At 41.1% G+C, this 25,360-nt stretch overlaps 1 protein-coding gene across 2 annotated transcripts in view; it reads left to right on the top strand.

Annotated features, from left to right (window-relative positions):
- The window catches only part of tbc1d19 (TBC1 domain family, member 19), a 36,049-nt gene extending 10,858 nt beyond the window's left edge, over positions 1-25,191 (top strand). The window contains exons 12-22 of one of the 2 annotated variants that reach the window (XM_048971902.1): positions 3,583-3,657; positions 3,863-3,925; positions 8,057-8,141; positions 8,220-8,264; positions 8,348-8,380; positions 8,649-8,758; positions 9,453-9,544; positions 22,112-22,227; positions 23,099-23,169; positions 24,015-24,129; positions 24,315-25,191. In XM_048971902.1, the coding sequence (XP_048827859.1) occupies positions 3,583-3,657; positions 3,863-3,925; positions 8,057-8,141; positions 8,220-8,264; positions 8,348-8,380; positions 8,649-8,758; positions 9,453-9,544; positions 22,112-22,227; positions 23,099-23,169; positions 24,015-24,089 (765 nt within the window). In that variant the 3' untranslated portion in view covers positions 24,090-24,129; positions 24,315-25,191. Of the gene's footprint in view, positions 1-3,582; positions 3,658-3,862; positions 3,926-8,056; positions 8,142-8,219; positions 8,265-8,347; positions 8,381-8,648; positions 8,759-9,452; positions 9,545-22,111; positions 22,228-23,098; positions 23,170-24,014 lie in introns of both variants that reach the window. The other variant, XM_048971901.1, reaches the window with a different exon arrangement.
- Positions 25,192-25,360: the final 169 nt, after the last annotated feature.

Below are 25,360 nucleotides of genomic sequence, written 5' to 3'. Positions count from 1 at the left end.
ATGCCACACTGCTGCGAGGCCCCACGACCCTGCCCAACTCCCAGTCCATGCAATCACTGAACAGAGTAGGAGCAAGAACTCACCCCCGGACGAACCCCAGAATCAACTGGGAAGAACATGGAGGTTCTCCCTTTTCTCTGCACAGCATTCACAGTACCAGTACACAAGCCAGCTATGACATCCAGCAACTTTGGGGGGATCTTGCAAAGTCTCAGGATGTCCCACAAGACAGCTTGATCAACTGAATCAAATGTTTTGCAAAAATTTGCAATGGCTGCAAACAACCTCTGCTGATATTTGCACTTGCGCTCAATGAGAACCCTCAGTGCCAGGATTTGGTTGATGGTACACTTCTTAGGCATAAAACCAGACTGCTCTGGTCATTGGTAAGCGAGCACAGATCCTGTTAAGGATGACCCTAGCAAGGACCTTACCAAGCACTGAGTGCAGTGTTATCCCCATGTAGTTGCCTTAATCCAGGCGATCGCCCTTCACTTTCCAGATAGGAACTACAAGTCCCATTTTCCGATGAATTGGGCGATGCTTGACTCCCTAATGGAAGCAAAGATTGCCTGCAATGCCTGGAGGACAGCCTTACCACCATCCTGGAGAAGTTCACCCGAGATACCACAGATTCCTGCAGCCTTCCCTACCCCCAGCTGATTCACCAGTCAGTGAAATTGGGTGGTTCACAGCTGATCAAAGGATGAGCCTCAAGAAACCTTGGAGGTGTCCAATGTCCTAGGCGGAGGATCAGCTTTAAGCAACTGCTCAAAGTAGTCGGCCCACCGGGTCACGATTGCAACGTTCCCTGACAGCAAAGGAAGATGGTCATCTTGCTGGAGACACAAGAAGTTCCACGCTCCTACCAGGATGGGCTGACTCAAACTGGGACCCAAGTGCCGCCATGCAGCGGGCGACACTTCAGCACCACACCAGCCTCGATGCCCAACAGGCCTGACCCTGTTAGCTCTCCGACAGTTTCGACTCTTCCAGGGACGAGGCTTCCGAAAGCTTTCCGCATACCTTTCATGATGCGCGCAGCCTTCTTGTGGGTGGCTGCAGCAGAGCTACTCCAGCGGAAAGCAGAAGAGTGTAGTTCCTGTTTAGACCCAGCTGTTGCGAAGTGTTTTACAGTGGCTGGAGTGGCAAACCTGCCACCAACCCCTAACATTTCTTTCCCTGCAAGTTGGAGGACCTCTTGCAGGGCCTGATGCAGTTTAGCATCATACCCACGACAGTTAGCATATTCCACAAACATGCTTTTTTTTGTTAAATACGCATCTCGACTACATAGTTTGACTACAAAACATTGCAAACTATTAAATTTCAAGATTGTTTTATGTATTGTACCAAATATTTTTATGGTATGACTTCCATCATAATGACATTGTATTCATAAAAATAAGAGATACAAAAGCAGCATACTACAAGTTCATATCAGCACCTTAATCCTCATAAATGTTTTGTTCTTGACGCTGCTGGGGGAGCCCGGGTCCTGGGGCAGCTGCTCCAGCCGCCCCATCTACCAGTCCATCCCTAAAAGGCCACTAAATGGCTTCTTTCATATCTCCCCTAAACAGATACCCTCACAGTAAATTAGCTGTGGCCTGTTTACGAAAGGCCCCAGTGAGTTGTCCTGTTAGGCATACTAGTGTAATCAAAGGGCTGCCATTTAGCAGAGTTATCTTCTACCGGAGCATGCTTACTGTGTGGCAAGCTGCCTGTGAGTCTACCATTTGTATATTTGACACCAGTCAAATGTTTTCTCCCTCAGCTTAAACTCTGCCTGTCAGTAGGGCAAGATTGATATGTGCTTGAACAGCGCCTGGACAGTGTCTCAGAAACGGGATAGTTGGGGCCTAATATAAGCGGTTGTGATGGCCCCAAAACAACATACACTGTATTGGCCCGAATAATATAAGACTACTCCCACTTTTTGGCAACTATTTTTAGAAAAAAAGTTTTTGGAATACCACATCTTACCAAATTTTAATTAACAAGAACATATAAGTTAACCAGCAACCACATCTTAAAAAGCAAATACAGGCAATCGGATTACAATAAGTGTATTAAACGGCAGATGTTCCAAAAGCTAAAAATTGCTTTGGGGGCAGGGGGAGGGGGGGGTAGATAATGAATATTACAAACTCCACAACAATGTTTTCAATGCATCAGACCCACATGAAGAACGTTTAAAAAAAATTTCCAAAATTTTTGGAAAAGCTTGAGCCATATTAATACATTTTTTTTAGAGAAAGAAAAAAAAACTCATATTCTGACCTGCCCCGCTCTTCACTTTTAAAAGCAGCCAAACAAATGATGTGTCAGTCATGTTCTGTATTTCAAGAAGAAGATGGGTGTATAGCTGTGAACACAGGTATTGGTAAACAATACACAAAATATGTAATACTTCCTCTGCTATTAGAAAAATGTGTAGGGGGGTCTAGTAATAAAAGCAGATACAAATTCTAGCCCGGGTAACTTAAATAAACCTCCATAAATACACATTTTCATTTCATTTAGAGCTATTGTATTGTTCAGTAATGAATGTCATTTTTTTTAACAGCACAATAAAAGTAAAGTATTACTTTTAAGTGGACAATGAGCATGACATGGTAGTTTTAATTTGCTCAGGAACACTTGAAAGAGTAGATCCCAATGTGATCTGCTGTCTTGGAAAACTCCATTGATTAGATATAGAAGGAAAACAAACTCCCTTCTTCACACATTTTATTATTATTACTAAAATATCATTAAATGTAATAATCATCACCACTGGCATCCTGTCCAGCCTGTACCTCCTGTGCTGCCTGGGATAGGCTCCAGGCCTCCACGTGACCCTGACCAGAATAAACATTTGAAAGTTGGGTATAATTTACTGTAATAATACAAATATTTATTATAAATGAAAATGTTGTTCCTACTAATACATTTTCAGTCTCAATATGCAACACCTTAAAATGGCCCTATTATATGGCATATAGGCCTTCTCTTCTGGCATACTGTGTTGTCCTTTGGGGACTCTCTGTCACAAAGCAGGCATTTTAAATGTCTATCTTTTTGCTGCCAAACTATTGTATGCTGACTTCTTATGTTTCTGTCGTCTTTGTCTTTGTGATCTTTCTTTCTCACCCCATTCTTTCACATTTCAGTATGAATTTCCCTGGAGAATTCAGTTTATGATTGCACTGGTTTCATTTGGCTGTCTGTTTCAATAGTGCACCAAACCTTACTAGACTGAATCTATCTTGTGTAAATAAAAAGGACATAACATGATACCATATACTTTTTAACCAGGGCAGATGGTTAATATAAATGGTCCAAAGACATGCTATGATTAAAATGTTTTAGGAAACTATATTATTCTCATAATTATTGATGTTAGTATAGTATGGAAAAATTGACTTTTCCTTAACAGGAAAAGTTTACACCTTTTCTTTGTTTTCATATATATCATGCTTTATATATATATATACATACACACACACACACACACACACACACACACACACAATGTAGTATATATAAGAATAAATGAGTAAAAGAATGCTGAACTATAAGCTGTTATATTCTGGACAGGATGTCATGCGTTATGAGCAGTTGAAATCTGGAGTCATCCATCATGATTTGCTTGTTGACAGCTTGATCTACAAGGTAGGAAACTTTTTTCAAAAGGCAACCTCTTTAAAACAAGTATCTCACGTTGCTGTCAAATATGGATGATTGAAAACTTTAACGTAAAATTAAATGCAGGATTTGTTTATGTTTTTGTGCATTGTGTATCCACAGATTTACTTAATATAAAAAATATATATTATTTATCTATATCCCACTTTCTCACTGTTGGTGTTTTCACTAGGATGTGAAACTCACAGCCAGTAATGATGACTACTACTTTGTGTTTGAGGATTACCTGTACCAGGTAAGTGGCCAATTTATTTGCCTTGCCTGCTATTAGGTGCCATTTTCCTGTTGACTTATCGCAATCATATTGACAGGATTTCTCCAGAATGCCTTATCTTATGTATTGGTCTTCAAGCTTTGTTTGCATCAGAATGGAGGACAAGATCGGCCACCTGGCCAAACTGTACTTAGCCTGGTGCAGCATATAACAGTGTATAGCAAAACTCAGAGATGAGGTTGTCATGTTGCTTAAGGGTGTGTTGATTCTGAGTGAGCCTTGCCTCTGGGTTGTCAAGGAATTCAACAAACAGTGCACCAGCTGTGATCATGCTTTGAAATTAACTAAATCAAACAGGCAACTGTTGCTGCTACTCGGTAACATCTCAGATGAAGCACAGTTGTTTAATCATATTTGGGCCTCCAGAGTAGCAAGCTGGTGTGCTTTCAGTTTTTATATTTACCAACTGAAGATTGGTAAGATGCTTTCATACCAGTAATGTTTACAAAATGAACCATCTATGCCTTATCACAGATTTCTAAAATAATTAATAGTAATTTTACAAAACATAAAACGAGGGAAGGCCATCTGGCCCATCAGGTTTGCTTGGGGAGAATTCAACTAATAGCTTAAAGTTGTACATCTTATCTGGCTCTGATTTAAAGGAACCCAAGGTTTTAGCTTGCACTACACTAATAGGAAGACTATTCCACACTCCAACTATATGCTATGTAAAGAAAAAGTGCTTTTTCAAATCCAGTTTAAAATGTTGTCCCGCTAATTTCCACCTATGGCCATGAATTGTTGTATTTAAACTAATATTGAAGTGACTATTTGGTTGAACGGCATTCAGATCTGTTAGAATCTTATATACCTGGATCATGTCCTCCCTTATTCTCCTTTGCTGATGGCTGAACAGATTCAGCTTTGCTAACCACTCCTCATAAGTCATTCCTGTAAGACCAGGAATCATTCTTGTAGCCAAAAATATATTTGCATATATGTATACATACGCATACCTACATAGCCATATCAAAATTAACCAAACACATTAGGCGATGTGCTCTCCTCGATGTACCCTTGTACAAGTGAAGCATTGCGCTTCCAATTATTTATAGTGACATCAGAGACACCATTTATTCAAGCAGCAAACATCTCCAACATGATCAGATTGTACAGGGAAGCCCTCCAGACTATGAAAGTGCAATGGCTTGGGTCTTTCCACCTTGAGACAAGCAGCAGCTTTGCAGCAACAGAAGATAAAGAAATCATCTGCTGCAGAGAAGGGGAAAAGGAAAGAAGAGAGAAATCCAAGAGTAATATAGATTGAGGTGAACAAGGGACAGTCACATCTTGCAGATCAGAAATAAAGGAGGAAACCGCGTGCCAGAAATTGGCCACAGGTGGACATTCCCAGAAGATGTGGTACCAAGTACCAAGGGCTCTAAAGTGGGCACAGTTTACAAAGGGGACCAAGATCAAGAGCTAAAGCGAAGCGCAATCGTGGAGTGCAGTACATCCTGTGCCAATACTAAACTGAATGTGCTGGTTATAGGGATTTCTGGAAGCCCGCCTAATATTTTTTAAAATAGTGTGCCAGCACGATGGAGAAGGAGAAGAGATATCACCCCATTTACAGGCAACAGGTAGAATAACCTGACCAGCATCACACAAAAACCCATACAGTGTAGAGACTGGTTTCACATCCCTTGACTTAAACTCCACATACCTAAAGATATATCCCAGCATCCCCACATTGTTGAGAGTGGGAAATCAAGAAAATCAACTTTCTTTATTTCAGTTCTTTATAATTGTCCTCACTGCATGGATTACCTTACATTTGTCTACATTAAATTTCATCTAGCAGGTATCAGCCCAGTCACAAATTAAATCAAGATTTGGCTGTAGCCTCTGTGCTGCTAATTCAGTGTCTGCTATACCGTCTGCCTTGGTGTAGTCTGCAAATTTAACCAATTTACTGTATATATTAGTGTCGATATCGTTTATGTAAATTACCAAAAATATTGGTCCTAAAACTGAACCCTGGGGTACCCCACTACAAATACAGGTCCACTGTGACATTGTGCCTCTAATAACTACATGCTGCTTCCTGTTTTCAATCCAAGCTGCTACAGTTCTTAAATTCCCTGCTGCTTTGAGCTGAAACATAAGTAATTTCTGCGGGACAACATCAAAGTCCTTATGGAAATCTAATAGATCACATTATAGCCCTTTTTATAATCAATATCTCCTGTAGCTTCCTCAAAAAACTGAAGTGAACTTTTTTAACCCTCTGAGGTCAGTGCGTCGGTGGTGACGCAGGGTATTTTTCTTGTCTATTTCAGTTTATATCTCGCTGAAAAAACACTGACTAAATCCGCAATCTGTCTTCTTTTCAAAACATGAATTGTTGGAAATATTAAAGTTTTTTAAATTAGGTTGAATAGGTAAAAAAGTAAACCATGTCACCTTTCTTTGTTTTACCTGCATCGCTATTCACATTCTAAATAGCCACATTTCCGCGTATTCAAATCGCACTCGCATGGTAATTTGATGAACAACGCAGTGGTGAAACACGATCCAAATACATCAGCGCCATAAAAGGGGAGGGGGGGGATGTGGCCAGGTGTGAATGGCTCATGCATACACATGAAAGTTGCTACGTATTCAATGAAAGGAGCCCAGAAATAGTGACATAAATTAGGTTTTTCTTATTTATTTATCAAATCAAATGTTGAAACTACACCATTTAGCCATCTTCATGTAGCCAAGACTTTGGTGATCAAATATCTGGGATCAAAACAAACTGTCACCATTGCTTACTATGTACTTTTATAATATTTCTGAAAGTGTTTCAAACTGCATTTTGCAATATCTATGCTTTGATGTCAAATTACAAACTTCACATAAATCTGGCATATGTACAAAGTACACTAAGATTAAGATGTTTAATGCCAAAACAAATATATAAGAAATAATTTATTTGCCATGAATTAAGTTTATGATATTGAAAGAAATGTGTCACCATGCCCCAGTCAGTGTGTTCCCTACCCCTAGACCCCAGAGGGTTAAACAGGATCTACCTCTCCTAAATCCATGTTGACTATCCGTCTGAATGTTATTTGAATCCAGGTAATCTGCCATTTTCATTTGCATTATAGTTTCCAGTACTTTTCCAGTCATGCAAGTAACCAATTGGTCTATAGTTTGAGCGATTACTTCTATCCCCGTTTTTGAATATGGGCATTATATTAGCACGCTTCCAATCAGAAGGTACCACACCCGCCGATAAGGATTTCTAAAATAGTAAAGTTAAAGGTTGGCAAATAATACCCTTCATCTCTTTTAAAGCTATACGTAAGATGCCATCAGGGCCCTGCAATTTATTTATTGTGAGCTTAGTTTTGCTGAAAAAGTAAGACTTTCGTAATAAAAAGTCTCTGTCAATACCTCTGCAACTTACTTATAAAAAAGAAACATTTACTTAAAAATAAATCAAAATAAATATTCTCTCAAGTAAATAAAAAATAAAATAAATATCCATTAAGGTGCACATTTAGAAAATTAACTTTACCTGATCTGTACTGCATTCACATTAGCAGCTTTCACCTTCATATTAGAACTGTGCAATATAAATATTGTACATATGCATTCCGAACAGAAAGATCCATACAGAACATTTTCGGTACAAATACGTGTACAATTACACTCCTATTAGATACATCTGCTTAATTACGATGTCATTAGTTATTTAATATTTGTGGTACAGAGCCCTTTTCCTCCTGACTTTCAACTTAATTTCAGTAGAAAACCACATTCTAGTTGCCTAGATTTAGCATTGCTGGACACAGATATGTAGTCCCTTTGTGCTGGTAATAATGTGCTTTAAAAAAATTCCTATGCCTCTTCAACAGTTTTGTTATTTAACTCCATCCAGTTTACTTTCTAGTTTCAGTCTCATACCATTAAAATTGGTCGTACTAACATTGTGTATTTTTGTTTTGGACTTTGCTGTCCGGACACTAAAATAACCTACAATTTAATCATGTTTAACTATATTTAAAAAAATGAGTGAGAATCGTTCCTGATAAATGAGTGTGGGGTATAACTTTGTGTATGCATTTATATGTGTGTGTATGTGTGTACTATCAGATCTTGCTGTGTTTTTCACGGGATACAACAGTTCTGGAGCATTTCATCTACAACAGTGCCACACCTCCCAAGTCCTCCATCCAGGGTGAGAGCATTGAGGTAATGCCTGCTTTAGACCAGAACACTTGTGGCTCACATATACTAACCATGTGATCTCCAACAGACAAGCAGGGAACTGAGGAATATGCTCTGGTTTACCCACCCAATGGTAAGAATTCTGTGCAGACAAAACTGGATGGCTGCTAGTAAAGATTTATTGTTTAACATATGTACTTTTGTATTTTCTTGAAGGTGTCATTCCCTTTCATGGCTTCTCTATGTATGGTAAGGATTTTTGTTCTAATCAGACCTGCAACTGTTTCTTGACTGCAGGTAAATGAGCTTAGTGAGGGAATTTGACTTGGCAGGTTTATATATTACAGGTATCGTGTTTAGCCATTAAAGTATAAAAAGTTTATGCAATCTTTAATTTTTTTTTTGGAAAACTCTTGCTCTACCTGAAGAAGTACTTTTTTAAGTATTGGTTAACGATAAAGTAGGTTATATTGAAACGTCCTTTAAGTCTCCCACAATGTCCTTGGCTCTGTTACAGTGGCCCCCCTCTGCTTCCTGTACAATGAACCTTCCCAGCTATACATAATCTTCAGGGAGATGTATGTGCGCTACTTCTTCAGGCTGCACTCCATCTCCTCCTCTCCCTCAGTGAGTCTGACAGTGTGTAGGTGTGTGTGTGTGGTCATGTGTATATTACAATATGGGGACCAAAACCTCTTATTCTGTGGTGACAAATTTATAAACATCTGTGAATGTAATCAAAAAACTAAAAATGTCAAAAGTCTGGTTGTTTGGTTACTTATGGTTGAGGTTAGCGTTGGGTAGGGGTTAAGGGTGTTATAGTTAGGCTTAGGGTTATGCCCATAGAAATGAATATAGAGTCCCTACAATGATAGAAATTTATGAGCTGTGTGTGTGTGGATTAGGTTTATATTACGTTGTGGGGACCAAACGTCCCCCAAAATGTAATAAAAACCTTTTTGTTTGACGTTGTGGGTACCATTTTTCAGATCCCCACAAAGATCTGTGAAAGCAATAAAAAAGTAAAAAGTGTTTAGTTGGTTATAGAAGAAGAATGCCATTTATTGCCACCATACACATGTACAGTGACAATAAAAGCAGCTCCTCCATTGCAAACATGTATGTACAACACACAACAAACAATTAACAAATAGTGCAAAGGTTAGGGCTGGGTAAGGGTTAAGGTTGTCATGTTGTGATTAAAGTTTTCCCCATAGAAATGAATGGAGAGTCCCCACAAAGATATAATTACAAAGCTGTACGTGTGTGTGTGTGTGTGAGCGCGGCTGCAATTGAATCATCTGTGTGTGTGTTTCTGTAGGGCATTGTGTCACTGTGTCTCCAGTTTGAGAAGCTACTGCAAATCCACCTGCCCCAGCTTTTCTATCACCTGCGTGAGATGGGAGCTCAGCCGTGAGTGCCTCTTTCCTGACCTTCATCTTTATCCTTACTCCCCCATACTCCTCACATCGAGAATTCCATTCTGACTGCTAATTTCTCTGCATTCTTCCCACAAGGCTCTAAAAATGAACATTCATGTACTACATTAACCTAAGGTATCATGAACTACCAATCATGGGCAAATCTATTTAGTTCTCTACCCCTACCATTATCACACCCTCAAGCATTAAATGGGAGGGAGGGAGGGAGGGATGGATGGATAGATGGATGGATAGATAAAATCATAAGAAATAATTCAACTAACAATGACTTAAAAAAAGACATACACGAATGAATGACTGAATGAGTAGAGTCAGATTAAAGTATGCATATAACAGACCAAAGAGGTACTTTTTGAGTACTGTGATTTAGGTTGCATGACTGGTCCAGTTTAATTTTCTGGGAGTATACTCAAAGTACTAATGTGTTCCAAGTTTTATAGAAGGATTTAAAGAGAGCTTTTTAATGAGAATCTTAATTTTTCTAGCTTGGCACAATGCAATATTTCTCGGATCCACTGATTGTGCGTGGGTGGGAGGTATGCTTCTATTATAGAAGGATAAGTCACCTGGCCAGTTAGGTGATGAAGGCAATAACATGCTGTGTGGCTACAGGTGTGTTTGGCATGGGAGGGATCCCAAATAGGGCTGTAGGTCATAACCATATTTAGTATACTTTTGGCACATTGAATATTTTACATGAAAATATAAAAGGCCAAAACATATGCATTAGGTCAGCAGGTGATTGCTTGCACCTCTGCCTGGGTAGATCCTTGCCAGCCTGGAGTTAGTGTGATTGACCCTGAGCAGGGCTTTACATTGTAAAACAAATGGAAGATGAATGGATCAACTTAAGAGTGTGGTCTTGACTCTAACCAGAGATATCACATCCCAGGTCTTTTCCCCATGAACTTTGTATACTAGTAGTGGGTTTAAGATTAAGAGAGAGGATGGCTTCATAAATACTTTAAGCAAGTCCTTTTTTATGGTGGTTCAAAGATAGGAGAGTGTTAGTTATGGAGTCTGGGGGGAGGGGGCAGGGGTTGCAACTGAGGAAATGGTTTTTTGTATAAAATGCTTTCTTTGAAACTGGCAAAAGCGACTGAATTTCTCCTCCAAGTCAGCAAATGAATAGAAAACATCTTTGTCGCAAAGTACTCTAACAGTGGTAAGGCCATTTTTGGCCCATAACTGGATGGCTAATTCAGAACAAGATAGAAGAAATAGATGGTTATTTATGATAAGGGCTAAGATTGAGGACCCATGTAGACCAAAAGGCTTCCTAAACTGGGTCCAAATTTTGATAGTGTTCGTAACAATGGGATTGTCTGTACAATCACTAAGTGGAGTGATAGCCGTGAGGAGTCTGTTTCCATACAAGCCCAAAAGGGAAGTTCAGCATCTGGGTTATTAATCCATAAGAGTAGCTTGCTAATATTACTGCCTCAGTAATGATGGAAGTTAGGCAAAGCAATGCCTCGCATTTTCTTGGAGTTGGAGACCTGGCTTCCCAATACAGGTTAATTGACACATAGATTTTTTTTTCAAAGTTGATGCAACGAAATCCATAAAGTTGGAGTTATGGCAAAATGTTTCAAGAACAAAAAACAAATATTTCTGTGGTACCTTTTGATTGGAAGAATGCTAATATAACGCCCATATTCAAAAAGGGGGATAGAAGTAATCCAGCAAATTATAGCCTAATCAGTTTAACTTGCATAACTGGAAAACAAATAGAAAAGCTATAATCCAAGTGAAAATGATGCACACTCTTGCTGGCCTCTTACGCCTGCAGTTTGGACACCCAGATGTAGAGAGTGTATACTGGCCATTAGGTTACATGCATGCTTGTAAAAGTAATTGCAAATGGAGCATGAAAGAAATAGGACAGTTAGCTAGATGGCTATGTAGCATGCTGGAGTCTCACGTTTGAACAAACCAATAAAACCTGACAATATCTCTAAGTGTGACGATCGCTCGGCTGGCAGGAAGGCAGCGAAGCCGTGGAGTCAGGAATGGGGGTTTTATTCCAGAAGACAGGGCAGGGCACAATGGACAATATCAATGACAAACCTTTGGAAACTAACTTGAACGTGGGCTGAAATACAGAAGACGAGCCAAAAATAACAGAAAATGGGTGATCACGATCGTGAGCCACAGTGGGCGACGGGCCCCATGCTGGAGGGGCCACAGGCGACTGGGAGACTGGAGCAAGAGGGGACCGAGGAACAGGTGAAGGAGACAAGGAGGGAGTCGGAGGGGGTATCAGGGGGAGGAGACAAGGAAGCCGGAGGGGACACCGGCAAAGGCAAGGAGGGAGGGAGAGCTGCACAGGCGACGGCGTAGCCACAGCGAGCATGGGTGACGTCCACTGACACGCTGGAGTGGGGGGACCCGCAGGTGACCGAGGAGCCGCAGTGGGGGAACCTGCAGACGACCAAAGAGGAGTCGGATGTGGAACCGTGGCTGGGCAACGAGGCGTCGGAGGGGGACCCGCAGGCGACAGCCGAACCCTAGCTAGGGCAAGCCAGGGGGCAAAGTGGGTGGGACCCTAGCCCTGCGCCTGTGTCCTCTCCCCTTTCAGGACACTGAAAGGCGGGGCTTAGGCCGGGGTCGACTATGCCTAGGCAAGGGTGGAGGAGTCATGAGGAAGGTCCCTGAGGGGTCCCAATCGAGCTCCTCCACCTCCAAGGAGGAAGTAGCGGTGGTCGAGAAGTTCGGAACCTCCTTGGGGACATGGACCGGGGCCGGAGTCACAAGGGCCGGAGTCACGAGCGCGGGTGGAGCCGCGGGCGGAGGCAGAGGGGCCTCGGGTGGAGCAGGGACGAGCGGAGGGAGAGGGGCCATAGCAGGCGCCTCAAGGATGGACAAAGCAGGCGCTTGGGACGAAGCAGGAGGCGGCGCCTCGGGGGGAGCAGCAGCTGGAGGCGTGGATTCAGGCAGAGCTGCAGGCTGTGCAGCAGGAGCCTGGGGCAGTGCAGCAGGTGGAGGTAGCGCCTCGGGCGGTGCAGCAGGTGGTGTGGCAGCAGAAGCAGGGAGTGGGGCCCTAGCTGGAGACGGGGCCATGGCAGGCACCTCGGGCAGAGCAGGAACTGCCAACTCAGGGCCAGCAGGGGATGGCCGGCAGGAAGGCAGCAAAGCTGTGGAGTCAGGAATGGGGTTTTAATTCCAGAAGACAGGGCAGGGTACAGCACGATGGACAACATCAATGACAGACCTTGGGAAACTGACTTGAACGCAGACTGAAATACATAAGACGAGTTGAAAATAACAGGAATCAGGTGATCTCGATCGGGGAAGCACACGTGGATGATCAGGGGGCGTTGCATACACGAGGACTGGATGCGCAGGTCATAACACTAAGCACTCTGAAATGTTTTAAAATTAACCAATTTCACAGTTCTGCAATGACCCCTCGGTATGAGGAGCACTACTTAGTGACTTCAGGGGTGTAATCTTCATAGACGCTAATGGCCTTCCCATGGTACTGCAGCTCCCCCTCCTTCTACGGACCTCACGGACAACCTATTCTTTAGACTGGTAGCAAAGAAAACAGATTATGTCTGCCCATGGCTTCTCCCCAGACATCGGTATAGCCATGGGGGGCAATAGGCTTTATGAAGTTCTGGTGGAGTGGGCAAGACTTAATCACCCTGAACCTTAGACAGTAGCTTGGAGAAGAAAGCACTTGCATCGGGGCCTTCTGCTGACTCTGGTAGGCCACACAATTTTATATTATTAGGTTTCATGCCTCAAGATGAGCGGTTTTAGCCTTTAACTTGGCATTGCTATCTGGTAGATCCGCACATGTTGTTTCCAGTGATTGTATGCGTTCGCTGAGCTAGTTATCCATCCATCCATTTTCCAAACCGCTTATCCTAATGGGTCGCTGGGGGTCCGGAGCCTATCTCAGAATCAATGGGCACGAGGCAGGGAAAACCCAGGATGGGGGGCCAGCCCATCACAGGGCACACTCACACACCATTCATTCACGCATGCACTCCTATAGGCAATTTAGCAACTCCAATTAGCCTCAGCATGTTTTTGGACTGTGGGGGGAAACCGGAGTACCCGTAGAAAACCCCACGACGACATGGGGAGAACATGCAAACTCCACACACATGTGACCCAGGCGGATACTCGAACCCGGGTCCCAGAAGTGTGAGGCAACAGTGCTAACCACTGCACCACCATGCCGCCCCGAGCTAGTTATCACTATATTCAATCGCAGTAATCCGCTGCCCATGATCAGACACCATAGCTTGCAGGATATTTGTCTCTAGAGATATAAAAGCAGTCTTGAATTCAGCCAATAGTGTGGTCTGGTGATTCACCAATGGACTGCGGTGGCGGGCGCTTCTAACTATTGCTCCACAATGTTTTAGTAGCTCTCTGTATACACATATCATTTTACTACTCCAAGTTAAATGTTGTTAGAAATCTCATAGTAAGTTAGTATTTTGTAATTAGGCTGCACAATATTGGAAAAAAAGTATTACAGTATTTATATAGAATCTTTTTTTTTTCTAAATAAATCAATTTCTCATCTATTCATGAGTGATTTAAACAGACAAATAAACAAATTTTATCACCAAGATTTATAAATACCAGAATTTTACTGAAAAATAACGTTGTTTATGAAATTAATCAAGTAAGAATTTCATTGTGCTTTATACACATTGCCATTAAATTTTGAAGACACTGTATACCGAGGGACACAATAGTGCTCGCAATACTTTCTCTTGCCTCTGAAAACATACAGTTCTTCCGGCCACTCATTCTTAAAAAAAAAAAATCAGATGCTACTTTAACTACTACCTGTACCATATATAAACACACAGTCCTGTGACAAAAGGTGACAGCACTGCCCCCCCAGTTTTTGGTGGTACTGCAAGTCATGTATGTGTTGCGTTAATCCCTTGCATGGGTGCACAATACATTCACGCTATGCGTACCTGAGATGCAGTACTACCAAAAAACTTGGGGGCAGTATGGTCACCCTACATATGGCTTCAATACAGTGCTTAGTCAGGTTTTGGATAAAATGGCGCCTTTGAAAAATAAAGTTGTCAAAACCTCCAGACATTCTCCATGGTTTACAAACAGGAGTGCCACAGATTAGATTTATGGATTTAGAGGTGTTGAAGTTGGCATGGCCTGACAAGCTGCAACAATTCAAGCAAGCCCCTATTAGGTGCATTCAGCCTACTACTGTATCCTTACTGATCACAATAGAAATAACCCTCACTACCTTTTTGAGACAATAGCTTATCCATCAAATAAGGCTGAACCTCTGCTATCGGGTAATATTGATAGTGAACTATTTATAGGCTTCTTTATGTCCATAAATCATTAATTACAATGATTTAGACTTCAGATATGTTCAAATGCCTTACAAATAACTTGATGCAAACAGAATGTGCACACACCCTTAATGTTTTTGATTTAATCAATGAACAGGAGTTAAATATTATAGTAAGTAAAACCAAATTGACCACTTGTCCACTGGACCCAATCCCCACATAACTTCGAAAGGAATCCATGGGAATTGTATAACTATAGGTCTTCCATAGGAAGACCTATAACTGCCATAATGAATGCGTCCTTGTCCTCAGGTGATGTGCCTGACCAATTTAAAGTAGCAATAATCAGACCACAACTGAAGAGACCGAGTTTGGATCTATAGGAGCTTGGCAATTACAGACCTGTCTGTAATGTACCATGTATGTTCTAGAGAAGTTAATTCCACATATGACTGCTTAACTTCAGTCATATGTGGAAACACATAACATACTGGATAAATGACAGTCGGGTATTAGCCCGGGACATGGCACCACAACAGTCTTGACTAAAATCGTAAATGATATAACAATGGCAATGGATGCTGACAATGTGGCTGTAGTAAAGCTTTTGGATGTTAGTGCAGCCTTTGACATGGTTGACAATTTTACTCTCATTCAAAGACTTAAATTTGATGTTGTGTGGAAAAGTGTTGAAGTGGTTTAAATCATATATGGCTAATCAATATCAATATGTTCAAGTGTGGAATAATTTTACTCCATTGTCTATGTCACCAGTCAAAAATGGAGTACCACAGGGATCTGTTCTTGGTCCTTTAATGTTTTCTTTCTATATGCTGCCATTAGGTAACATAATGAGAAAGCATAATGTTAATTATCACTCCTATGCCAACGACACTCAATTGAGCATTTCAGTCGTGACTAAGGACACCACATCTATTGTCACTTTAGCTAATTGCTTTAATGAACAAATGACCTGGATGTTTGAAAACTTTTACTGGATGTGTTGTCATACAGTAGCAGCACATCCAAATCCTCAAACTTGCTCAGATCAGGTTTGTTCTACGTAAACAAGGATTAGCTCACACACTTAATCAGTGTCCGTACATGGAAATCCGTTCAGTCATGGCCTCGCTATTCATGGATGAGCGACCAATTGCAATCGGTGCATAAATAATAAGAAAGGAATTTCAAATTGAGAGGGTTTTGCGTGATCGGAAAGATCCTTTATTGTTGCTGCATGATATTCTTTTTGAAAGATACCGCTTCAGCCGAGATGAAATATTATATCTTAAAGATTTATTAGCTCCATATATGTAAGTCCAACTAGGTGAAGTTGGGCTCTCACAGCCACATAGACAATGTGCATTGCCTTGAGAAATTTTGCAAGCAGGCCTTTTTTGTATACTGTAGGCGATGCGGAAAATATATCAAAGAGTACAGTTTGCCAGGCAATTTACAATTGTTTTTCCCGGACACCTACGAGTGCAGGAAATTAAAGATGCATTTTATCCCTTTGCAGGTAATGTATATGCAATAAGATTACAGTTTTATGAAGAATTTTAAAATTACTCATTCCCATTAACATTAACAAATTAACATTCCCATTACCCAGAATTTCCAAAGGTTTTGTCTGCTGCCTTCTTACTAGCTTCAAAAGGAATGTTTTATAAATATTAAAGATTTCCTACATTTCATATACATAAAATTGACAAACACACACACACACACTATATATATATATATATATATATATATATATATATATATATATATATATATATATACATTTATAAATGAAATGTCATGTTTGTACTTGTTCCTGTGTCCTGCATGATTGTGGTTGTATTTGATCTATAATTAATATAAATTATAAATAAATAAATAATATAACATTGGAAACGTAATACAACATTCAAGTGATAAATACAATAACTAAAAACTATCTACACATTTAATTTGTCAGACACTTTTTTTTTTTTCCAGCTGTCTTTTCTGGTTTGGGCTCTGATGCGTTTCCTCTAGTACATATTACATCTGATTGCATGAAAAATTGTGCCCTGTTTTGTGGAAGCCAATGAGAGACTTGCCAATCAAGGTTTCTAGACTCGATATATATGGGTTTTTCAAGCAGCGTGTGCATGCATAATCATGGATCTAGCTAGACTAATCTACTACACAGTAGTAAAACCAACTTAACAGGATGAGTTTCACCACCATTAACTTATCCGAGATGAGGCTTCTGATCTTGGATGAATGATTTAAGAGATGTATGGAAAATACCCCTCAGGAGAGGGCAGATGTATTGCAACAAACACAAATACAAGCAATGTAGTTTAACGGGTAAACTTTTATGAACAGTTTTGAAATTATCATAAAACACCTTATCATCAGAACCACTAACTCCCATATGGACCCGCTTCAATTTGCATACCGCACAGACAAAGGTGTTAACGACACAAAATCATTCATTATAGACACCATGCATAAACATTTGGAGCGGCCCAACTCATCAGTTAGACTCTTGTTTGCCGATTTCTCAGCTTTCAACTCTGCAACCCCTAAACTCGCCTCCAACTTTCATCTGGGCTACCAGTTAATCCTGTGGATATTGGACTTTCTGACCCACAGATCACAGAGAGTACTGGTAAATAATATTCTCTCTGACCTTCTTTATACCTTGACCGGGAAGCCCCAAGGATGCGTGCTGTCTCCTCTGCTCTTCATCTTTATACATGGATGACTGCAGAACTGCACAGCCCAACTGCCATCTGGTGAAGTACGCTGATATCCTCCTGAATCTGCCGTCAGGCCCCTCACACAACCATGGTCAAGCTCTGCAGAAGTTTGTGGACTGGTGTGACACCTCATGTCTGGAACTAAACGTCAGTAAAACCAAGGAGATGGTGGTGACTTATACCAACAAACAGAGGGACCTGCCTGCTGCAGTTACCACCTTCATCCATGGTAAGCCAGTAGTGCTTGTTCAGGAGTATAAATATCTGGCCACCATCTTTGACCACCTGATGAAATTCTCCTCCAACACAGAGAAGATCATCTCATTCTCCATCATCTGCTGGTTCCATTCCACCAGCATGTGGCACAGAAATCATCTACAGAGCACTGTCAACGAGTCAACGTGTTATCTAAGATTATTCTGCCCTAGAGATCCTTATCACACACCTGTGACCAGCAGACACACAGGCTAGCATTCAGAATCATTAAAGATCCCTCACATCTCTGAACTCTGTCTTTGAGTGGCTCCCCTCCAAACGCCGGCTCCGATGTCCCGGTTGCAGGACACAGAGGAGGAGGGCCACCTTTGTTCCTAAAGCTGTCTTTCTTTTGAACTCCTGACAGGGTCAGTCTGTGCCAAATCAACCAATGTCCAGAAAAGTTCCATGGGCATCATTCCTGATTTTGATGAAAACTTGGTTTTTTGATCCTTATAGAGAACACTGAAAATTCCCCAAGTTTTATTGAAAAATTCTGATGCAGTCCAAAGTTATGGCCCTTTCAAATGTGGGTGCCACGCCCTTTTTTTGCACTCGCAAATCGCTCCTATAATTTGTAAGGGTTTTCAGGAGACCATATCTTCATTTCTAAGCATGCTAGAGAGTTGAAAATTGCTCTCCTGGTCTACTTTTCCCTTCTCTTTCAGAATGTGGCATTAAAATTAAGCTCAGGGGAAGTTATGGACCTGCAAAAATCAGTTTTTGGTTCAACCCCAGACACTTTTTTCGGATTCTGACCCCAAGCTGTGTGGTCACCACCACACCTACATCCAATATTCTTCTATATTTTTGTTATTTGAGGAAGTTACTGTAAGCAGATGCAAATTCATTCTAAAAAACCATTTATTCTTTGATATATTGCCATCTGAAAATGGTCACAGGTGAGAAACCCCTTATTGGACCCCCTACTGCATGGTTGACTGTGTAAATAGTTAGTGATGGGAAATGAAATTTATACAGTTGAAAGAAGCATATCTGAACAAAACTGTATGGGTCAATGTTGGAGGAATCCAGAGATATGCCACTCCACTGTTATGGAAAACCAGCCTACCCCCCTTGGAGGCCCCAAAGGAAGCAGCGTTGGGGCATCTGCACGGAACCAAAAGGCGGCTTGCCCACAATCCTGAGAAAGCAACAGCCTACCAAAGAGAGATCAGTAAGTTATTGGAGGCTGGTAATGTGAGAAAAGTACCTCCAGATGAGGTGGCAGTTAGTCCAGGATGGTACATTCCGCATCACCTTGTAGAACACAATGGAAAGAACAGAATTGTTTTTAATTGTTCTTTCTTTTACAATGGCATTAGCCTAAATGAGCATTTGTTGCCTGGACCTGTTCTGGGTGCAACGCTCTTGGGTGTTCTCCGTTTTCGAGAACCCCACTTTGCTGTGAATAGTGATATAAAGGGGATGTTCCATTAGGTGAGGCTTCTGCAGGAGGATAAAACACTGCTTAGATTCCTATGGAGAGACATGTGGAGGAACAACCCACCTGATGTTTACCAGTGGCAAGTCCTCCCATTTGGAACTACTTCTAGTCCCTGCTGTGCGACATTTGCCCTTCAGAAACATGTGATGGACCACACTGTACCTGGGAGGGATGTCCGCACATCAGTCAAGAAGTGCTTCTATGTAGACAATATTGTCTGCAGAGTCTACCCTCTGCTGAAGGAGTGAAGCAATTGGTAAAGAAGCTTCGCCAGCTTTTAGCAAAAGGGGCTTTTGACCTAACACAGTGGGCCAGTAACTACACAGACATCATCTGCCATTTACCTCAGGAGTCGAGATCAGAGAGAAGTGGTTCATACAGGACAGTGTAGATCCTGAGGAACGAGCACTTGGACTCCTATGGCATTGTCAATCTGATACTCTAAACTACAAACATGATCTGCTGACTTCATCTCAACCTACCATGCGTAGCATTTATCGGATCTTGGCCAAGCAGTACAATCCGCTTGGTTTTCTTGTACCTTATACCACTAGAGCTAAGATCATAGTTCAGCAGTTATGGAGCAAAAACCGTGGCTGGGATGATTTGCCTGGAAACCTGCTGCAGGCACACCTTCCTAGGGTTAACCTTTTACTGTAAAAATAGGATGGAGACATGAGAAGCGGTGGGGTATCTTATTTAAATGTCTTACCATCCGGGCTGTCTATATCAATCACTTGTCAAGCATGGAAACCGATTCCTGATGGCACTTCGTCAGTTCATCTCCAGAAGAGGGCAACCGCATGAGGTTCTATGCGACCAGGGAACTAATTTTAAAGGAACGAACACTGAACTTCAGCAATATTTTGCCGCCCTTCAACCTGTTATCCAGGATCAGCTAACAGCGCAACAAATTGACTTCCGTTTTAATCCGCCGATGATGGAGATTGAAGGAATACTGAACTCCAAACCACTGGGTTATGTATCAACTGATATTGCGGATCCAGACCCCATAACACCAAATACTCTTCTGATGTGGCGGCTTGACTCTGCACTCCCACAAGTTGTCTATCCTGAGTTGGCACTACTAACTCTGTGAAGATGGTGGCACAGCCAGATTCTAGCCGACCAATTCTGAAGGGCCTTCATACGGTACTACTTACCAACTCTTCAAATACGCCAGAAATGGCTTGTGGAGAAGATGGAGTTGGCTGTGGGAACCATTGTGCTGGTGGTGGATCCTCAAGCTTCAAGAGCCCTTTGGCCAGTAGGGACAATTACATCAGTACATCCTGGGACAGATGGAAGAGTACAAATCGCCAAAGTGTTAGTTAAAGGGCGGAGTTACATAAGACCCATTTCATGCCTTATTCTTCTTCCTATCCTTCCCAAGACTGTAGATTAGGTGTAATTTAGGATCAAATCTGTATAACACATTTGGGGGCCGCTGTAGAAAAGGCTGTTAAGTGAGCGGTTTGTTAATTGTACAGTGTTTTGAGCAGGCATTATTTCGGCCATTGGAGGCATCACGCAGGACCCCACTTTTTTTTTTCTTCTTCTCTTTCCTTTATGCTGGATGCATAGTTAAACGCTGTAGTTCTACAAAGTATTGTTGGGTTTATGGTGTAGTTGTGCGTTCATGCTGAGTAAGCATGCAGTTCGTTCGTACCGCAACTATACTTTGTAACTGGAGCAAATGTTATTGTTTTATGCGTTTGTAATCTAAAATATGCATATCGCGCAAATTGCAGTTTGAGTTTTGCTGTATTAATGCTGCTTGGTTTAAGAGTATTGTATGGTTATTTGCATTTTGTAATACAAATGGTTAATATCATTTAGTATCTATATTTGTTAAATGTTTATAAAACTATGTTATCTGTGAGAGGTAGCCCCCCCAATAAATCAAAACCAGCTAATACAACCCCCCAATAATCATGTTTCTCCCGTAATGGATGGAGACCTCAACCCCCCCAATGTTCCAGCCAAAGTTACGCCCTTGGACAGACCCCCAGGGTTCCCACCAAGAACTGAGGCATGGTTTGGTGGCTCTGTGATTACCACTGTAAGGTCAGACCTTCAGGGTTCCCACCAAGAACAGAGGCATGGCTTGGTGGCTCTGTGATTACCACTGTAAGGTCAGACCTCCAGGGTTCCCACTAAGAACAGAGGCATGGCTTGGTGGCTCTGTGATTACCACTATAAGATCAGACCTTCAGGGTTCTCACTAAGAACAGGGGAATGGCTTAATTGCTCTGTGGTTAGCACTGTAAGCTGAATTTGTGTCTTGAAAATACTAATCTGTCAATCTGCGTCTTGCAACACTGTAATGGAGAAGTAGTTATAGATTACCAAAGAAATACTACCATCTAGTGGTGCACTATTATCACTACATCAATTGGAGTGTGCTTGGACATTGACATTAAACCACTTAAAATGAAAAATCTGGTATACTTTTCTATGATTTCTTATACAGAATTTTTAACAGTATTATGTAATTTTGTAAGGAATGTGTTTAAGTAGTAGTTTACTGTGAAAGGTAAGTATATCTCTTTTTATACATGGTCTTGAATTACTAAACAGACTTTTAAGCTTTCATGCTTCTCTGATCAGCGATAACATTAAAACCACTGATAGGTGAAGTGAATAACATTGATTATATAATTACACCACCATGTCACCCTCCATTGATACCAGTTATCTGGAAATGCTTAGGTTAAAACAATATTGACAAACCCCAATAATGGAGGACTTGGTGAACCATTTAACACAGACACATTTGTTCCTTTTGTTTGACCCTGCAGGTTACGTATTGCTTTCAAGTGGATGGTCCGTGCATTTTCAGGTTACCTTGCCACTGACCAGCTCCTCCTGCTCTGGGACCGGATACTGGGGTATGATTCATTGGAGATAGTTGCTGGTACGTTGCTGGACCACGTAAAAACAGAGAACACGAATCATAATGACTTAAATGAATCACAACTAGAGGTAGTGTCTGTTACTTGCTGTCCATTATACTGTCTGGAAGGTGTCTGTCACAAGTAACACATGCTGAAAGGTATAGTTCTCTCTATTTAAATCATATGTCTTAAAGTAGCAGTATGCTTCAAATGAAATTGACAGAATCTGCGGCATATTAGCAATACAATATTGTATGAGCGGTGCACCATCTGTGTAGGGTCCCCAAGATGAACTTTTCTGTCTGTTCTGATCCCACCCACTGTCCACATCTGACTAACATAATATGACACCAAGGGATTGGTCAGCAGGACTAATTAGTTACTGATGTGCTTTGTACTGTACTGCACGTCTTTAAATAGTGTAAATTAATATGTGCATTTGTATATTAATGTTAATAGTAAATGTCATAACCGTGTAATGTTTGCCATGGAATGCATGTGTTTTTTTAGCATGTACATTGTTGGTTTCCTATCTGTACCACTGCAAGTATTAAACCAATAGTGGTTGTTAATAAAGAGAGTAACTTCTATGTTAAAAGATTTATTTCCTTTATTAAAATGACTTTGTATGCGGGTCTGCTGCATCAAAAACATTCTGCGTCCTCTAAGGTTGTAAGATGACAGAATGGTCAAGTGGTGATATGTGACAGATTCTTCTCACCAATGTGTTTGACTTCATTTGTACAGTTTGCAGCATATGCCCACCTTCAGAAGCAGTGTTCCAATAATATATGTGTTAAAGAAATGCAGAGTGTTGAAAGCTGTTGCTTTTTGGGTGGGTGCCCTTAGTCTGTGGTGCATCATGGGTGTTTTCTCCACTCTCCACTTCAGTGCTAGCTGCGGCAGTGTTTGCCTTCCGGGCTGAGAACCTGATGGAGGTGACGTCATTGGCTGCGGCTGAGGTGAGTGTGAGTTCCTCCCCCGTCCCAGTCAGACCCCCCAAAATAGCCTCCGAATTCCAATCATTACTGGTAACTTAGTCTTCTGCATGCATGTCTTCAAAATGCTGGCTGCTCATTTAAATCCAACCCCCTGTCCTTTACAGTTAAAATGTTAATGGTGTAGATGTTGTGTTGTGCATGCTTCTGCGTTTATTTGTAGTAAAACATACATTATTCATGTCTTCATTTACAATATCAATAAATCAAGAGGAAGACAAAACTGACCATAAAGTGTTTGCCAAACATTTTGTACCTGATGGATGGGGAAGTTGTACATGTTAATTTCTTCTACTGCTCAACTAGACTAACTAGACTATTGTACAGTTTTAGAAGGCTGATGAATTTCAGTTAAAATGGCTGCATGGTTGAGAGATGTAATAAATGTTAAAGTGAGCCCCTTAACTAATCCATGGTGACTCATGGACCTTATATTGTACCAGTTTTAAGATGCTGTGAGACATTTATTTGCTAGGTCATGAAGCACCTGGTTCACTAGAGAAGGTATCATACTGTGGCTTTTATTTTTAGCCTGAGGCCAAGGGGGGAAATATTACACTCTTTCTGTAAACATGATAGGTCACTAAATTTAATCTGAAATCCCAAAAGGCCAGGGCAAGGACAGTTGAATTTGCCACATGGCTGTTGGGAGGGGCAGGATGATCAAATTTATGTTTTTTTAATCCAATGCTTTATTTTCTTATGACTTATCTTCGTTTTTGGAATGATGACTGTAACGGTGAAAACTGTGTTGTGGAACTGTCAGCCATCTTAATGATTTGACTAGTGACTCTCTGACTTAAACACAGGCAGTCCTTGCCGACCTTTCAACTTTGAAGGTCATGCCCCTACTCCAAATCTTTTTGTTCGCCGCAGTCATTTGAGGATCACAGAAAGCTTGTGACTGCCAACCAACCAGTGCAGGTGATTGGCTCCAGTGCTATCATCGAGTATGAAATATAATTTACTCTGTATTTCTCTTTATGTATAATATTTATATTCATGTTATAATAAAGTATATGTATGTGGTATTTTGTACAAAAGATGTATATGTATATTATTGTATACATAAGTATATTATTGTGATTTATTGTGAAATATTGAAATAGGACACTGGAAATATTGGCAGCAAGTGTGGCACCAGAGTGGAAACTGTAGCAGAATGGCCATGTGGCTGTGCAGCTGGACTTTTACTGTTGGAGGGGCATAGATTTAGCCCAGCACTTTATTGGGGCCTCTGAATATGAACAATTAATACATAATTGGTAAATTCTACCGTGGGTGATCTGTATTACCTCATATTGATTTTTGTAACCCTAGCAGGGGGCACAGGATGTCAAGCTGTGCCCTTGCTCATACATGTCAAATTCTGAGAGAGTTGTCATTACTCAGACCATGCATTTGTGTGAGGCCCCTGAGAATGAAGGCCAAAAACAATCACTACGCTGGGAGGTGGGTGAGGCACCCCTACTCATTTCACCCCTACCTGCCCTCAGACCTGCCCACCATTTGTTTTGTAAATGCTCTCTGTACTGAAGCTCATGATGAATATTAAGTGCTATAGATTTGTTCCTGAGAGGATCAGTTTGTAGGTTTTTGCTTGTTTTTACCGAATGCTTTTCTGATTTGGAAGCATTAAAATCACAAACATGTTACTTACTGTTACATGCTGAAAGACATGAAAAGAATGAATTGGAGCAGACACTGAGACAGCAGTGGTACTGCCTTCTCTACCCCCTTTCCCAGGTTCAGATGCTTTTCCATTCACAGTAATGTGATTCTTGGTACAGTACCTGTTTCTGTGCTAATTAACATGCATTTAATTGTTGTGGAAACTCTGCATGAGTCTAGTGGATAATCATTTCTATTATTTATACAATGAGCTCAATCTGCTGTAAGGCCTCTGAACTCTGGTATTAGTATAATTGTCATATTGTATATATGTATCTTCCAGGCCACAGTTGTAAATAAGAAACATGTTCTTAATCTGTCTTGCCTGGTTAAATAAAGGTAAATGAAAAAAAAGAAAAAATATTGATGCCTTTGCTCTGATAACACTTGATAACACAACTTTAAGACTAAGAATGTTGAAGTAGGGGTATTGGCATGGTTACATACTGCTTAGCACTGTTGACTCACTCCTCTGGGACTAAGG

Source organism: Brienomyrus brachyistius, chromosome 12 (assembly GCF_023856365.1).
Source record: "Brienomyrus brachyistius isolate T26 chromosome 12, BBRACH_0.4, whole genome shotgun sequence".
Classification (NCBI taxonomy): domain Eukaryota; kingdom Metazoa; phylum Chordata; class Actinopteri; order Osteoglossiformes; family Mormyridae; genus Brienomyrus; species Brienomyrus brachyistius.
This window is presented reverse-complemented; position numbering and strand designations above follow the sequence as displayed.